Source organism: Salmo trutta, chromosome 35 (genome assembly GCF_901001165.1).
Source record: "Salmo trutta chromosome 35, fSalTru1.1, whole genome shotgun sequence".
NCBI lineage: Eukaryota > Metazoa > Chordata > Actinopteri > Salmoniformes > Salmonidae > Salmo > Salmo trutta.
Genome location: NC_042991.1, coordinates 10,533,362 through 10,551,995, shown reverse-complemented (window position 1 = coordinate 10,551,995; position 18,634 = coordinate 10,533,362). Strand labels below are relative to the sequence as shown.

The following is an 18,634-nucleotide window of genomic DNA, read 5'->3' as shown; positions in this document are numbered from 1 at the left end:
AAGAACATGACCTGCACCAAAGTCAAATTAGTATTTAACGTTAGGCCAACGAGACAGTGTCCAAGTTCAAAAATTATCTGGTAGAAAGATATTTTCTGTAATTGGCTCGCCATTAACTTGTAAATAATGATCTTGTTGTGAGTTTATTTTCCTGTAATAATGAAGACAAATGAGCTAAAGTGAAGATGTTGTCAGCTATATGATGTGGTCATTATTTGAACTGGCTAGCCAGCTAACATAACATTAGCTAGCTAGCTAACAAGCCAGAAAGAACCAAAACATTGTTTATAAAGTTGCTTTAAGTTGCCTGGTTTGCTAGATTGACATATACTAAATAGATTTTTAAACGGGTGGGTTTATTGGTGTTAAACTACATTAGTTATGCTATTTTGGACCACCATGCTGCTGATGTCATGCAGCCTGTAGTTTTTGTGTTCATACTTTTTATAACGACAACGATAAGTTTGATGTTGGACGACAATAAAATGTTCATGATGTCACTGTGACAACTGTCAATAGACTTAGTATAAACCAGCCTTTAGTCTTGAACTTTTTCGTTGTTTAGTACATGGCCTGACATGTGAATCCTTAAAGAGATGGGTGGGGCTAAGGCTACAGAGGGTGTGAACGATGCTGAATGAGTGTAGACAAAGAAGAGCTCTCCAGTAGGTTTACCAAAACATTCAAGGGCCATTTTCTCAAAAGTGTGGTTACAAGTTTAATCAACTTTCAAAGCAGAATGACTTTCCCATTATTCCTCAACTGTAATGTATGATATACAATTTTCTAGCTCTGAGTCTCTACTTTTATCCAATGTAAAAAACATAATTTCTAATTTTGCTACATAAGACCGAATCAAGGCGGTCGGTCACATACTTATTCATTTGCTTGCCTATAGTGGTGATGACAGTAGTCTAATTGACAACTTGACCAGGACGAGGACTTGCCAATGTCAAGCTCTTTCCAAAAGCCTAATCTCTGATGAAGCAAGCTAAATTACACATGTTGTTTCCTAATCTAGCTACATGCCAAATGGATAGGCTACCCTCACGTATCTGAAAATACACGATCAATTGATGTTTTCTGGTCATGACAAGCATGCAGTTACTTGCTGTATAACTCTGACGATAGAGCTAAATGTGGAATATTCGGACATGTGTAGTTCTGGCTATACTCTTCAAGAGGTGACGATATTAAAACCAAATAGTTCTAAAATGTATTAAACAATCCCTTGAAAACAGAACGTAGTTGTCAATGGTTTTAGCGGAGCAGGCAAATCGAACGCTATGCACCTTATTGTGACGTTTTATTGATAACGACCTATACAGCACTATGTGTACATTCAGAGGGTAACTGGTTTCTGTACTACAGTTCTACCAAGTATTCATACCACTGACAGACTTTTATGAGCTGCTTTGACTGCAAATAAGCATATATCGAAGTTAATTTAGATTTTGTACACGGTCATACCTAGTTATAACCATAGGCGAGTGAGTACATAAAGGCCCCCCTCCACCCTCTGATGATATGTAGAACTTATTGTCTCCAGAGAAACCTGTATTTAAATAAATACTTTAGATTTGCCCTAGAATAACTACTTTTCGGAGAATACACACCAATACAGCTCTCTATGTAGATTCAGAGTGTATCCGAGTTTTGTATTGTTAAGTATTTATACCTTTGGCAGACTTTGTATACCATTGGCAGATTTTTATATGCACAAAAATAAGGTAATTTTGGTTTTGTACACAGTCATACGATATGTGGTATAGAAATGTACAATCTTAGGTGAGTACATGGGAAGCTATATGTCTGCAGGTGATCTGTCTATCTGGTCAAAATCCATGATACAGGTCCCTCTCCACCCTCTGGTGGTATGGATAACTTGTTACCATGTCTCCAGAGAAACCTAGATTCAAATAAAGGTCCCATTTATCAAATTACTATAAGCAGAATTAGGTGTTTTTGCCTGGGGTCTTTTAAAAAGTCCATATTCATACATTAACAATGATTTAGATTTGTTAAGAACATGTTGATCGACAAAGTCATGAAATATTCGACGATGACCCCAGCTTGAGGGTTAAACAATGTGTGTTATGAAGAGGCGGTTATTTAACTAGAGTTTAGTTACCCGAGCAATACATAAATAGTGGTCTCTTTATACACTCATTGTTGAAGAAAAGTGTTTTAAAAAATGATGTCACTCTCAGATTATAATGAGGTTTATGGTACTTTTTTTCTCTTTGCACAGCTCGTTTGCACTATGAAACGTTTCAAATGAAATCACACTACCAGATTATAATTAACAAGGCCTGAGAGGGTGTGGTATATTAGCCAATATACCACGGCTAAGGGCTGTTCTTACGCTTGACGTGAAGTGGAGTGCCTGGACACAGCCCTTAGCCGTGGTATATTGGCCATATATCACAAACCCCCGAGGTGCCTTATTGCCATTATAAACTGGTTACCAACATAAATAGAACAGTAAACAAGTATTTTTGCCTCACACCCGTGGTATATTGCCTGATATACACACGGATAAATGCTGTTTTAGCCAATCAGCATTCAGGACCCAAACTACTCGGTTGATAATGAGGTTTACGGTAATTGTTACACTTTTTATAATTCTTTTGCACTAAATAAATGTTGCCCTGGGTGTATGTGGCTCTGTGTGCTCTTTTATTGTGTACAACATGGTTTCCATGTATTTTTAATGCAGAGCTATGACATGATTTATGGTATCTGAATTCGACTTGTTTTTTTTTTAAAGTGATTGATAATAAACGTTTGTGGGAGATAAACTGGTAGGATATGTGGATGTGTGTGTTGGATGAGTTTAAATAGTCAAACAGTAGGAGCAGTGTGAGCTGCTGTGCTGTTGTTACTTTCAGGACCTGGCAACCAGTGCCCAACTCCAAGGCAACCCCTAGACCCTATGCTCTATTCACTTGTGGAGATCCAAGGATTTTATTGGTGTTGTTACATTCCCCAATAAATAAATACAAATCGTTTCTCAAAAGAAATAGGGAACGAACAACTGAGCCGTTGACAACCAGAGCGAAACAGGTTTGGTTTCAAAGTGTGTTTTGAAAGGCATCCATATAGGTGCTTACTGACTGGGTGCTGGCCAAGCAAACCCGACTAGCGTCTTAGCACCCACCATGGACGCCCACTGACTTGCCTGATATCAGACAAATTGAAGAAAGTAAAAGCAAACAACTTAGGTGAGACACAAGATACAGTAAAAAGCTTTGTTTACAAACTTAAAGAGGAAGAGCTAAACAGCAGTGGAGGCTGGTGTTGAGGAGCTATAGGAGGACAAACTCATTGTACTGGCTGGAATGGAATAAATGCATTACAATGACCCCCGTCCTCCTATAGCTCCTCCCACTAGCCTCCACTGCTAAACAGCCGTATAGCTCTTCCAACATCTCCATTTCCCCTGGAACACTGTGCCAGCACAGGTGAAACTATTGGCTGATTAACAAGGTGACAGGTACAACACATCCTGACCAACAAGGATGATTCCAATCAGGGCAAGCCACACCCAAACAGAATCAACCCTCGAAATCGAGCAAAACCCCAAAGCCAATAACAGTATTAGCGCAATATAGTGAAACTTGCACTGAACCTGGACGTTAGGTGGCTATGTGGAGCTATTACTGATTGCTTACACCTGTCGAATCCTCTCAGATCTCCACAAGTGCATAATGCGTAGAATCTAGGGGTACATTTGGTAATGGTCCAAGGACACGACCACACAGGTGTTGACCCAAACCCACCACTTAAAACCAATGACACACTAACGGAAATGTACAATGGAAAACAAACCCCCAAAAACATTTTACATTCTGAATCAACTCAGGTATATGCTTGTTCCTGTGACCCAAAAAGCTGTTAAAAAATGTACAGTTCAAGTCGGAAGTTTACATACACTTAAGTCATTAAAACTCGTTTTTCAACCACTCCACACATTTCTTGTTAACAAACTATAGTTTTGGCAAGTCAGTTAGGATATCTACTTTGTGCATGACATGTAATTTTTTCAACAATTGTTTACAGACAGATTATTTCACTTATAATTCACTGTATCACAATTCCAGTGGGTCAGAAGTTGACATATACTTGACATATAGTTGACTGTGCCTTTAAACAGCTTGGAAAATTCCAGAAAATGATGGCTTTAGAAGCTTCTTATAGGCTACTGCACATGGAGACAAAGATCATACTTTTTGGAGAAATGTCCTCTGGTCTGACAAAAATAGAACTGTTTGGCCATAATGACCATCGTTATGTTTGGAGGAAAAAGGGGGACGCTTGCAAGCCGAAGAACACCATCCCAACTGTGAAGCATGGGGGTGGCAGCATCATGTTGTGGGGGTGCCTTGCTGCTGGAGGGACTGGTGCACTTCACAAAATAGATGGCTTCATGAGGATGGAAAATTATGTGGATATATTGAAGCAACATCTCAAGACATCACGCAGGAAGTTAAAACTTGGTCACAAATGGGTCTTCCAACAGGACAATGACCCCAAGCATACTTCCAAAGTTGTGGCAAAATGGTTTAAGGACCACAAAGTCAACGTATTGGAGTGGCCATCACAAAGCCCTGACCTCAATCCTATAGAAAATGTGTGGGTAGAACTGAAAAAGCATGTGCGAGCAAGGAGGCCTACAAACCTGACTCAGTTACACCAGCTCTGTCAGGAGGAATGGGCCAAAACTCACCCAACTTATTGTGGGAAGCTTGTGGAAGGCTACCTGAAACGTTTGACCCAAGTTAAACAATTTAAAGGCAATGCTACCAAATACTAATTGAGTGTATGTAAACTTCTGACCCACTGGGAATGTGATGAAAGAAATAAAAGCTGAAATAAATAATTCTCTACTATTATTCTGACATTTCACATTCTTAAAATAAAGTGGTGATCCTAACTGCCCTAAGACAGGGAATTTTTACTAGGATTAGATGTCAGGAATTGTGAAAATCTGAGTTTAAATGTATTTGGCTAAGGTGTATGTAAACTTCCGACTTCAACTCTATATATGTACCATGAGGTCTGAATTATTGACACCCTTGATAAAGATGAGAAAAAAATACTGTATAAAATAAATAATTCAAATACTGAGCTATATTGTATGCAAACAAATAATTGGGAGATTATGATTTTATACTAATATACTACCAATTGCTCAGAGAAAGAGATGTTGTTTAATAAATCATTTTTTAATGAAAATAGTAGGGGTCCAATTTTACCATTAAAAAACCTGGTTCCTTCTAACAGGAGGCTGAAACTTTGCCGCAAGTGGATGTTCCAGCAAGACAATAACCCCAAGCACACAAAATCCACAAATAAAATGGTTAATGGGCCCCAAAATCTACATTTTGCAATTGCCATCTCAGTCTCCGGACTTGAAACCCATTGAAAACCTGTGGTTTGAATTGAAGAGGGCAGTCCATAAGCGCAGACAAAGGATATCAAGGATCTGGAAGGATACTGTACGGAGGAATGATCTATGATTCCTCCCAATGTCTAGAAAAAGCCTCAGTGCCGTTATCCTCACAAGGTGAAGTATTGAAAACAGGGGTGTCAATCATTTTGACCCCTACCCTTTGATGAAAAAAATATATTACTTGCTAAACAAAATCTCTTTCTCTGAGCAATTATATTAGTATAAAATCACATCATTTCCCTTTTTCTTTTGCATACAATATAGCTCAGCATTTTAATAATTTATTTTATACTGTCATTTTTATCAAGGGTGTCAATAATTTCGGGCCCCACTGTATGTAAAGTTAATGACAACGAACGAAAAGATTGAGAATGCGACAATCGTTAACAAGAAGGAAACAATGAGAATCAAATCCAAATGGCACTAGTAGAGAATACTTTTTCACTCTTCTACAGGGAAAAAACCCACTGGGGGGCATACAGTGCAGTGAGGGTAACTGCTATAAATTGATAGTCGAGCGAGGTGGAGGACACACGATACGGGTAGCATTGATGGCATTGGGATGTGATGAGGAGGATGGGGGGGAGGGTGGGGTTGAGAGTCTTGAGGACCTATGTGGTCACCTCCTTCCAAGAGAACGCAGCTGGAGTCAAAAACCTCCCCCGGGAGTAGCAGCTTAGGGGTCCAACTCCTAAAATGTCTGCTACTCAGGTTCATCACACACACACAGATGAGATCTCATCTCACAAAGTTGTCTTTCCTGGAGGAGAATTTCCAGAAAGTTCAGAGTACACTGGACTAAACCATCTGTAGCCTGGGGGGTGTTTCCCAGCTTCCCGGCTGGTGTCCTTCCCCTCTGGTCTTCAGGTAGAGTTGGTGGTTGAATAATGCCCTTGCGCCAGGAGGGTCGGACTCCCCGCACACACAGAATCCCCCATTCCAGAACGTTCCATCCATGTCCTCTGGCTCGGTTCCTCAGCTGTCATTCACACAAGCGAGCTCAAATGTTCCCCTAACATTATGGCAACCTCCATAGGGGCCCTTCTAATTCCAACACACAGAACGCATAACATTGAGATTGCATATACAAGTACCTGCTACCAACACAAAAAGGGAAGGTCATGTTTTCGTCATTAACACTCCCGTATTAAAGCAAATCTTTCCAACTTATTGTAGACTCAGTCTCCGCAGGTGTTTTTGCATGATGTCAAATGTCTCAGATTGCAGTAGCTTGTAGCTGCCGTTTTTGTAAAGTGGGTGGGGGGGGTGGCGGCCACGCACGCACGCACGCCCTTCAGCCTATCACTTTTCGTACTGCCGAGGAGCCTGCGTTTATACTCCCAGTAAGTACAATGCACTGCAGACAGACTGCTGTGTGCTCACGGGTGTGCCCCCACCCCCACACTCACATATAATGTACATACAGACACTCAAAGGAAGCACTAGTTGACTCAGAATGAGAGGACGGCTTTGCTTGTTTTAAAGTGCAATATCTACATGTAATTAACATTGAGCGAACACCACCAATGGCGCCACCTACTGGAACTTCAGAGGCTCCAAATATTCCCTGATAACCAAACAGCTGTGGTTGCTTAAGACCCCTGCCATGCACAGACAGATCAGAGTGAGGGGGCAGCATTGCCCCCTAGTGGTCAAAGGGGGGGGTCAACGACAGAAGATGAGAAGAACAGACCGATTGCGATCATCTGTGATACAATACACATTTCTCCATGCTGCTGTGTGAAGATGTCCTAATATGGACACCATTCCAAAGATGACACCGTATCCTTCCATTCAGTGACGTATTTGTTGCATCTCCCCAAGATCCGGAGTGAGTCGTTCCTCTCTTTAGTGTTTTGCAGTTGGAGGGTGTGTGAGAGATATCAGTTTCTGACGGAGGAAAAAAAAACAACAGCTGAACTTTCAGCACAACGGGTTATAGAGTCGCCTCCATCAGCCAGACGCCCTCCCTTCGAGGGGGGCCAAATCTCCTTACAGCAAAAAGCAAGAAAAGCATTTTCTCCGTGCGCAATTCCTTACCGTGAAACAGGCAACATACTTCATGATTGCAACAAGCTCTCCTCTACATATTTCATAGTCTTTTTTAAACCCCCGTTTGAAAAACAAAAACCCACACGATACAAAAATAAAATGAAAAGAAAATACATGTTTACAAGTTTAACACTGTGCAGTGCTGCAAATATACATCCTACGCGCTCTTCTTTCAGTCTCAGCTTTGAGTTGACCGCGGACTCATTTTACATAAAGATTCCTGACAAAATGTCCTTCTTAAGAGGTGATGGAGAGAAGTGAAGAGTAAAAGAGTAGTAGATTGAGGATTGAAAGATGAGTGTCTGGTGCAGAGGTGTGGGACGTAGTGATGTGGAAACAGGAAACTATCACAGCTCGGACCATGTCAGAGGGGTCCAGGCCAGAAAGAGTAGAAGAGCTGCCAAAAAAAAGTTCCTCCTCCAAAGGGTGGGGGCACAAGCGGGATTTGGGGGAGAGGTAGAGATTGAGGGCGAGCGGGTGAGGTCGTGTTTTCTTCCTAGGGTCTTTGGGTAGATCTGTGGTGTGGGGAGGTTAATTAAGAGAAAAGGTTTTGATGGGGGAGAGTGGGAGAAATGGTTGAGTGTCAATGTCGGGGTTTACGACTAACCCTAACCTGAGGTATGTGTGGGTTGTTGTAAGAGGGAGACTGTAGGTAGTGTAGGATCCCCTTAATTCTAAAGCCTTTGATGGAACGCTAATGAAAGCACAGTAAGACTAGAGATAGTTGGAGGGGGTAAATGGAAAACAGATTAGTCTGACACTGGGTCCAGTCTGTTGGATGTGAGAGGGGAGGACGTTTGAGGCATGGAGAGGTGTCCATCCACTCCTCAGAACAAAGCCTCATGGGAAAGCGAGTCCAAGCACAGGGAGAGACCGATTTAAAGACAATGAGCAGATGAAGAGGTCAACAGGTCTGTCATGACAATGAAAGATGGAGTCAGACAGACAGGAGATTCGGTTACAAGGTTTAGTAATGTGGTGGATGACGGCGAAGAAGGTTGTTTGTGATTGGTTGCTCTCTGGGATTGAGGGGATGGAGCTTCCTGGTTCAGAGGTCAGCATGGGTGGGCAGGGTCTAGCTACTCCTCCATGCACATTGGCAGGTTGACGAAGGTGAACACGTTGTACTCGATCATGATGGAGAAACACAGGAAGACAGCGTAGAGGACCAGCGTGTAGATACCCAGCTTCAGATCCAGCTTCCAGTGGTTCACGTGGATCCCCCCCACCTGCAGAGGTGGAACACACACACAGTACACCATACTTATTGTGTGTTCCTATGCCCAGGCGTAACTGACGCATGCCAGATCTTACAATGCCTTACAATGTCTTATCATACAATGCCTTGATATTACATATCAGCTAACGACATCATATGTTACAGCAAACTGGTGGCTGACTGTCGATGACATGCACGCAAACATTGGTTGATGCATGCAACGTCCGAGCAGGGGAACGCGACCATAGTCAGAGGTATATCAGACCTCTGTATGTACACCTGAACAGTGGCTGATGGTTCATCAAGAAATTACTGGCAACACTTTTGTTCATCCGTCTCTGCCACACGCAAGAAGGCACGCGTGCTCACACACATGGTTTAGAATGGGACAGAAATATTTACATTTATAAATTGTTCTAAATTGTTATACTTTATTTCAGCATATGATCATTTAAAAAATAAATAAATAGGAAACTATTAGCTAATTAAATTAAAAGACACCTGTTAATGTAATTAATCGAATCCATTCATGTAATTGAGCTTATTAGACACTTTTTTTTCCAATAACACCAATTTATCACTTCAAGCTGCAATATGTAACTTTTGGGGCGACCGACCTATGTGTTACAGATCTGTCATTATCATTGAAAGCAAGTCTAACAACTGGTAGATATGTTCTATGTGCTATTTTTCTATGCGTCCTGTTCTTCAGTTTCGTTTTTGTGTCTTTTACTTTTTCTTTTGTACACGAGCTTCAAACAGCTGAAAATACAATATTTGTGGCTATGGAAAATATATTTCACAGCGGTTTAGACGGTAGAATGATTATCCACACAATATTTGCTTGTTTTGTCACATACTTTACAGTGCCGTGAAAAAGTATTTACCCCCTTTCTAATTTTCTCTACTTTTGCATATTTTTAATACTGAATGTTATCAGATCTTCAACCAAACCTAACATTAGATAAAGGGAACCTGAGTGAAGAAGTAACACAACAATTACATAATGATTTAATTGATTTAATAAACAAAGTTATGCAACACCGAAAGCCCCTGTGTGAAAAAGTAATTGCCCCCTTACACTCAATAACTGGTTGTGCCACCTTTAGCTGCAATGACTCCAAACAAATGCTTCCTATAGTTGTTGATCAGTATCTCACGTCGCAGTGGAGGAATTTTGGCTCACTCTTCATGCAGAACTGCTGTAACTCAGAGACATTTGTGGGTTTTCAAGCATCAACTGCTCATTTCAAGTCCTGCCACAGAATCCCTTACAAAAAAAATGCGGTAAAAGTGCAGTAATTGCAGAATAACTGCAGTTATACTGTAGTTGAACAGCAGTTATACCAAACTATAACTGCAGTTACAATGCAAAATTACTGCAGTAAAAAAACTTTGTATGCAGTATTTGCAGCATACTGCAGTTATACTGCACTCTGACTACACTCTTTTTTCGTAAGGGATCTCAATTGGGATTAGGTGTGGACTTTGACTAGGCAATTCCAAAACTTGCTTTTTAGACATTTTCATGTAGACTTGATTGTGTGTTTTGGATCATTGTCTTCAGTCATCAGCTTCAGCTCAACGACGGATGGCCAGACATTCTCCTGTAGAATTCTCTGATACAGAGCAGAATTCATGGTTCCTTCTATAAGGCACGTCGTCCAGGTCCTGAGGCAGCAAAGCATCCCCAAACCATCACAGTCTACATGAAAATGAGTAAAATGCAACACATTTGAAGTTTTGGAATGGCCCAGAGCTAATCCCAATTGAGATGTTGTGGCAGGACTTGAAATGAGCAGTTCATGCTTGAAAACCCACAAATGTTGCTGAGTTAAAGTAGTTCTACATGCAAGAATGGACCAAAAATTCCTCCACAGCGATGTGAGAGACTGATCAACAACTACAGGAAGCATTTGGTTGCAGTCACTGCAGCTAAAGGTGGTACAACCAGTTAGTGAGTGTTATGGGGCATTTACTTTTTCACACAGGGGCTTTCGGTGTTGCATAACTTTATTAATGAAATATATAAAATATGTATACATTGTTTTTGTTATTTGTAAACTCAGGTTCCCTTTATCTAATATTAGGTTTTGTTGAAGATGTGATAACATTCAGTATCATATATGCAAAAATTGAGAAAATCAGAAAGGGGCAAATACTTTCACGGAACTTTAGACTGAAATTAAGTGAACCATTTGAATTTGAGCAACCAGGAAATGAGCGATTTCTATATAGTGCCTCTTTAAATCGAACATACACACGGGAAGAGTTTGAGACAAAACAGTAGCATTATCCATATCCACAAAACAGAACCATTCCAATAAAAATCTAAGGCCACACAGCGGTGCAAGAACACGGATGAAATTGTATATGCATTCATCAACTGTCCGTTTTTGTCCGTCAACTCAAAGTTGCATATGTACATTAAAAATATATTTTTTTTATTTATTTAACTAGGCAAGTCAGAACAAATTCCTATTTACAATGACGGCCTGAGTGTTTTTTGTTGGACAATCTTCTCCGTTGTCTATCATCAGTCAACGGATGACTCCCTTTGAAAAAAACATTGGTTCCATGGCCTAATACACTGGCAGACTGTTCAGTGGCAGAGACATAGATACTGTAGTCTCTATACAAAGTAAGACTCTGGTCAGTCGTATAATGCAATACATGTATAATATATGCCATTAAGCAGATGCTTTTATCCAAAGCAACTTAGTTTTACTTATGGGTAGTCCTGGGATTCGAACCCACTATCCTGGCATTACAAACATCATGCTCTATCAACTGAGCTACAGAGGACAGAATCTTCTCACCGTTAAAGCCACAGAACCCAGCAGCAGCACCACAGAGTAGAGAAGTCCTCGACTGTTGATAATGACCTAGAGGGGAAGTCATAGTTAACATTACAAGGGGAATATTTAAAAATACTATTAACTTAATGTACAGTTGAAGTCGGAAGTTTACATACACCTGAGCCAATTACATTTAAACTCAGTTTTTCACAATTCCTAACATTTATTCCTAATAAAAATTCCCTGTCTTAGGTCAGTTAGGATCACCTCTTTGTTTTAAGAATGTGAAATGTCAGAATAATAGTAGAGAGAATGATTTATTTCAGCTTTTATTTCTTTCATCACATTCCCAGTGGGTCAGAAGTTTACATACACTCAATTAGTATTTGGTAGCATTGCCTTTAAATTGTTTAACTTGGGTCAAACGTTTCAGGTAGCCTTCCACAAGCTTCCCACAATAAGTTGGTGAATTTTGGCCCATTCCTCCTGACAGAGCGGGTGTAACTGAGTCAGGTTTGTAGGCCTCCTTGCTCGCACACGCTTTTTCAGTTCTGCCCACAGATTTTCTATAGGCTTGAGGTCAGGGCTTTGTGATGGCCACTCCAATACCTTGACTTGGTTGTCCTTAAGCCATTTTACAACAACCTTGGAAGTATGCTTGGGGTCATTGTCCAGTTGGAAGACCCATTTGTGACCAAGTTTTAACTTCCTGACTGATGTCTTGAGATGTTGCTTCAATATGTCCACAATTTTATTTTGTGGACATACATCTATTTTGTGAAGTGCACCAGTCCCTCCTGCAGCAAAGCACCCCCACAACATGATGCTGCCACTCCCGTGCTTCACGGTTGGTATGGTGTTCTTCGGCTTGCAAGCATCCCCCCTTTTCCTCCAAACATAACGATGGTCATTATGGCCAAACAGTTCTATTTTTGTTTCATCAGACCAGAGGACATTCCTCCAAAAAGTACGATCTTTGTCCCCATGTGCAGTTGCAAACCGTAGTCTGGCTTTTTATGGCGGTTTTGGAGCAGTGGCTTCTTCCTTGCTGAGCGTCCTTTCAGGTTATGTCGGTAGTACTCGTTTTACTGTGGATATAGATACGTTTGTACCCGTTTCCTCCAGCATCTTCACAAGGTCATTTGCTGCTGTTCTGGGATTGATTTGCACTTTTCGCACCAGAGTACATTAATCTCTAGGAGACAGAACGCGTCTCCTTCCTGAGCGGTATGACAGCTGTGTGGTCCCATGGTGTTTATACTTGTGTACTACTGTTTGACAGATGAGCTTGGTACCTTCAGGCGTTTGGAAATTGCTCACAAGGATGAACCAGACTTGTGGAGGTCTACAATTGTTTTCTGAGGTCTTGGCTGATTTCTATTGATTTTCCCTTGATGTCAAGCAGAGGCACTGAGTTTGAAGGTAGGCCTTGAAATACATCCACAGGTACGCCTCCAATTGACTCAAATGATGTCAATTAGCCTAACAGAAGCTTCTAAAGCCATGACATCATTTTCTGGAATTTTCCAAGCTGTTTAAAGGCACAGTCAACTTAGTGTATGTAAACTTCTGAAACACTGGAATTGTGATACAGTGAATTATAAGTGAAATAATCTGTCTGTAAACAATTTTTGGAAAAATGACTTGTGTCATGCACAAAGTAGATGTCCTAACCGACTTGCCAAAACTATAGTTTGTTAACAAGAAATTTGTGGAGTGAAAAAAGTTAATGACTCCAACCTTAGTGTATGTAAACTTCCGACTTCAACTGTATAGATTAAAGCAATATACTAAATGATAAAAGTTGGCCAACTCTCTAAATACATGGCTGTGGTCATAGTTAAACCACGGGGTGTGTCTCAATAGTCTTAAGTGGCTTCCTCTCTGGACAGGAGTATGCTTTATACTATCGAGATGCACCCCTAGTTGAAGTGTGGGAGAGGAGGAGAGAGCTGGAGAAACAGTAGGGTCAAGGATTCAATCACACAGTACTGAAACACTTGTTATTTAGTCCTTAAAAAATGTGTTATTCCCTCTCCAAAACATGACTGATGAACACTTTCAACTCAAGTGCTCAGAGTCAACATCACTTGACTTCATTTCAGTGTATACGCTTCCTGAAAGATGACTACTAAAGTACACGCATTTACAGTGCACATTGAGTTACAAAGTTGTACGTCAAGCAAAGCAGTAATCTCTCAATGCTCCCTACAAGGAAAGCTGTTCCCTATGCTCCAGGGTGAAGGTACAGATCTAGCATCAGCTTCCCATCCCCCTATTCTAACCTTAAACATTTGTGGGGGGAAATGCTATACTGATCCAAGATCAGCGAAAAGGGGCAACTGAACCCTACTCCGTTCCCTATAGCTGTTACCTCAGAGCCGTAGTTGACCGCCATGGTCTGTAGCGCCCAGGGCAACCCCAGCCCAACCAGGATATCAAACACATTACTGCCGATGGTGTTGGACACCGCCATGTCACCCATTCCTAAACACAAATAGTTGTCATTCAAATACAAGCATTTTACTTAAAAGCAACGTCCAGAATTAACTTTGAAAAGCCTTAAGACAAGATGCCAAAGATGGTACAGTCCAAAGATACCTTTTGTTTTCAATGAGTAGATGCCCTTCATTTCCATCCTCACAAACCGTTAAAGGGAAATTACAGAAAGTAGAGTTGTACCTTGCCGAGCAACGATGAGACTGGCAATGCAGTCCGGTACACTGGTGCCCGCTGCCAGGAAAGTTATACCCATAATGACGTCTGGGATGCCAAGGGTGTAGCCGATGATGGTGACCTGTGACCACACACACATTACAACTGATAAGTGACCAGAACAGCCAGACACAAATCCCACACACACACCCCTCCTCCACACACACACACACCTTGTGGGGACATTCAAAATCCTATTTTCCATAAACCAAACCTGTACTCTTACCCTAACCTTAATCCTAACCTTAACCCAAAAACCTTAACCCTAACCCTAGCTCCTAACCCTTAACGTAATTCTAACCTTAACACAAATTCTAACCTTAACCCTAAACCCCGTATAAATAGCATTTGACCTCGTGGGGACTAACAAAATGTCTCCAGTTGGTCAAATTTTAGTTTGTTTACTATTCTTGTGGGGACTTCTGGTCCCCACAAGAATAATGAAACACGTTCACTACCGTACCCTGAGACTCACCATCCAGACCATGAAGTAAGAGAAGACGGCGATCCAGACAGTGGAAAGGATGAAGGAGAGCATAAAGAACTTCTCCCATCGAGGCTTGGCACAGTTGGGGATGGTGAAGAACAGGAGGAGCAGCAGGGGCCACGCGATCAGCCACTTGCACTTGCTGCTGATGCCCACTGTAGGATTAAAGGGGCAGGTAAAATCAACCACAAGTATTTATAAGGCCCTTTTAATATGATATCAAGTCAAAGTGCTATACAGTAACAAAGCCCAGAATTGCAAAGAGCAAGCAGAAGCACAGTGGCGAGGAATAACTCCCTAGGAGGTCGTACAACTCATTCTAGAACAGTGTTCTGGTCCTGGAAAAACTAGGTAAAATCTAATTTTACTGGTCACATACACATATTTTGCAGATGTTATTGCGGGTGTAGCAAAATGCTTGTGTTCCTAGCTCCAACGATGCAGTAATACCTAACAATGCAAAACAATACACACAAATCCCCAAAATGAAAAGGAATTAAGAAATATTGGAATGAGCAATGTCAGAGTCCGGAATATAAATATACATATGTATTTGATGTGGTGTAAAGACATTATGGACTGTATATGAATAGAAAAGGTATACAGCAGTAGTTATATAGGATGAGCAATGACTAGAATACAGTACATACAGTGCATTCGGAAAGTATTCAGACCGCTTGACTTGTGTCCACATTTTGTTACATTACGCAGGGGTGGGCAATTCCAGTCCTCGAGGGCCTGATGTCACAGTTTTGTTTCAGCCCCAGCTAACACACCTGACTCCAATAATCACCTAATCAGGATCTTAGTTTAGAATGCAGTTTGATTAATCAGCTGTGTTTGCTAGGGATGGAGAAAAAGTGCGACGCCAATCAGCCTCTCAAGGACCGGAGTTGCCCACCCCTGCTTTATAGCCGTATTATGTAAGAGTAAAGGGTCTGTGTACTTATGTAAATGTGATATTTCAGTGTTTTTATATATAATACAAAAAAACTGTTTTTGCTTGTCATTATGGGGTATTGTGTGTAGATTGATAAGGGAAACAAACAATTTAATACATTTATAATAAAGCTGTAACCTAACAAAATGTGGGATAAGTCAAGGGGTTTGAATACTTTCCGAAGGCACTGTACATAGGAAGTGGGTAAAACAGTATTTAAGTGACCAGTGTTCAATGACTGAACATAGGGCAGCAGTCTCGAAGGTGCAGGGTTAAGGTGCAGGTATTTGGTCTAGCCCAGCACTAACACAACCAATTTAACTCATCAGCTACTTCCATCATAAAGCACTTGGAGGTTTCATACACATATCGGAGCAGTGTTTGTCATGCACATAACTCTCTGTCAAAGATCATTAGAATTAGTCATAAGGGCACCGCATCTACTGAAGTGTAAGCAAATGTTTAAATCTTATGAGCCATATCTTAACATCAAAACATGTATTATCCACAATAATGTCAAGCTCTGTCTGGATAAACAACTCGCAAATACACACACACACACACACACACACACACACACACACACACACACACACACACACACACACACACACACACACACCAGGGATATGAAAGGGAGAGATTGTCTCATTTTCGGCCTCTTCCTCTGCAGGCTTGTCCTCGGGCACGTTGCCGTTCTCAACATCCACCTTCCCCTCCAACACCTGGGTCTCCACTCCGTTGGCACCCTGGACCAGCTTCTGACGCTGTCACAGGAAGAGGCAAAACAGGGAGTTGTTCATTAGGGCACACATCGGAAAATGTTGTTCAATGAAAAATGAAAGGGAGTATTGAACCCCAAGTCCAGATAGTCCCCCCTGATTCAGTCAGTTTTTTTGTCTGTTCTTCTCGTTTGATGCCTAGTGAATATGACCCAGGCAGTCAACAATACAGCAATGACAGCACTATCAAATCTATACAAATGAGATCATTGCATTCTCTAACATGGAAACAAACCATCTTCCTGCAGTTACATCACTCTCTATCCATACCTCAGTGATGATGAGGCGACTGGCCATACGCAGCCGGGTCTTGGGGCCAAAATGGCTGGTGATCATGATGCGGAGGCCGGCCTCTGGGAAGCGCATCTTGGGAGGGTTGGCATGCATCATCTCATCGACCATGATCACAGACCCACGACTGTAAGCCTTACTGGGCTTGACTGGAGACGGACAGACACGTTAGACCTTCAAAACTGATACACACACAGACGCTCGCTCGCTCTCACACACACATACACACACCACGGTTTCTGTTAGGAAAGTGTGGCGCTGGACATTTGAGAGCAGCATTTTAATTTACCGGACATTTGAGAAATGTACCAGACCCATATGCATTGGGTGCATAACCGGATTAGGGCGTCCACCCACGGTGCTCAGAATGACAGAAATCGCATTTAGATTATGGTAATTCATATGAACAGATCATGCAAACCGAGGATGCAACGATGTCCTTCTTACGGAATTCTGATGTGCACTTTGAAGATGAAGAATAACTGTCCACATTTGGTTTCCTCAGCCAACAAGAGGAGTAAAATCACTACCCTATGTCAATATTCTATCCCCCATAGTAGAAAAGTTGACCTATTCTATTTGTCAGCTTGTCGAGAAAGAAATAGCCTATTCCAAACAGACTCTGGGACAATTGTGGGACGATAGATCCCAAATTCATACAACCAGGAGCCAAAGCCACATGAAAAAAGAAGTTCAAAAGCAATGAGTCTGATGCAACAGATCAGAACGTTTAGCTTAATATGTTGACCAAGGCCGTAGGCTACGTGTGAATGTTTGTTCCATCATGCAATTAACGGGAAAACACCATTGTCAAAGTGCACCGCACAAGCCAGCGGTTTCATGTGACAGAGATGAAAACACAGTTAGAAATGTAGAAAGAGGGGAGATTTGATGAAACAACTAGGATGGGTTGTTAATAAGACTAGGATTGTGCCTTTGGCTACTGGACAATGAAAGTTTATAGAAAATAATTGCCTCCACGGATATGGTCTGATTTTGTCTAGGCTATTTTGAAGGTAAGACATGCCTCGTAATATGTAGTAAAACGTTTGGGTTTCAAACAATTAAGTATATGTTTTCAAAATGCATATACTGCCTCCAGCTCATTGCCAAGTGGTGTTGAAGCATGCCTTCGGTTGGCTATTCATTTGCTGTTTGAGCTACTGTAGCAGCAGCACTCACGTTGTCTGACAGATTTTCCGCTCAAAGGTCCTGTATCTGTACGCTGTTCGCGTGTGATTAATGAGATGCATAACAAAAATACTGTACACGCACCAATTTATTTCCACAAAATTATGCAAATATACGTATAGACCGATAAGCATGACCAGTCATGTATTTACATCGACTGGTATTTCCATCAATGAAGAGGCTATAAAGCATTATTTCACAATGGGATTTTATCTTCTTCTCCCGGACAATTGGCCAGCAGCAATTATCTTCATCGGCTTTTCAATTAATTAAATCAGCCAAATGACGTCTATTACCAACTAACAGAAACCCTGACTCACACACAAACATGCTACAAAAAACATCAAACACCAAAAATCCATTTAAGGTGTAAAAACACCTTGCCGTGAGAAGTTTCCTCTTGTGTTTTATGCCTATTTCTGGTAAAATGGCCGAATTCAGGGTCTGATAAGGGTTCTATATACAACTCTTAAGTTTATTAATTACATATAAATTGACATGCATACTAAGAAAACAAAGCTGACATAAACATTCCCTATATTTTGATATTCATTACCACAAGTCAGTGGGTTGATACCTCAAGAGACAAGCAGAGAAACACGGCAATCTAGCATGCAGAAACACAACACACATTAAGCAACAGTGGGTTTGGTAAGGCTAAACAGACAGGCGCTTTGACATTAGTGGAAAGAAAGTGGAAGATA

General features: G+C 41.2%; 1 protein-coding gene across 1 annotated transcript in view; it reads right to left on the bottom strand.

The window, feature by feature from the left end:
* Nucleotides 1-5,112: 5,112 nt before the first annotated feature.
* Nucleotides 5,113-18,634, bottom strand: part of LOC115174603 (sodium/potassium/calcium exchanger 4) — a 78,725-nt gene continuing 65,203 nt past the window's right edge. The window contains exons 11-17 of the mRNA XM_029733298.1: nt 16,719-16,888; nt 16,289-16,433; nt 14,715-14,881; nt 14,207-14,321; nt 13,899-14,011; nt 11,546-11,611; nt 5,113-8,736 (exon numbers count right to left, since the gene is read on the bottom strand). Of these exons, the coding sequence (XP_029589158.1) occupies nt 8,587-8,736; nt 11,546-11,611; nt 13,899-14,011; nt 14,207-14,321; nt 14,715-14,881; nt 16,289-16,433; nt 16,719-16,888 (926 nt within the window). The 3' untranslated portion in view covers nt 5,113-8,586. The remainder of the gene's footprint in view (nt 8,737-11,545; nt 11,612-13,898; nt 14,012-14,206; nt 14,322-14,714; nt 14,882-16,288; nt 16,434-16,718; nt 16,889-18,634) is intronic.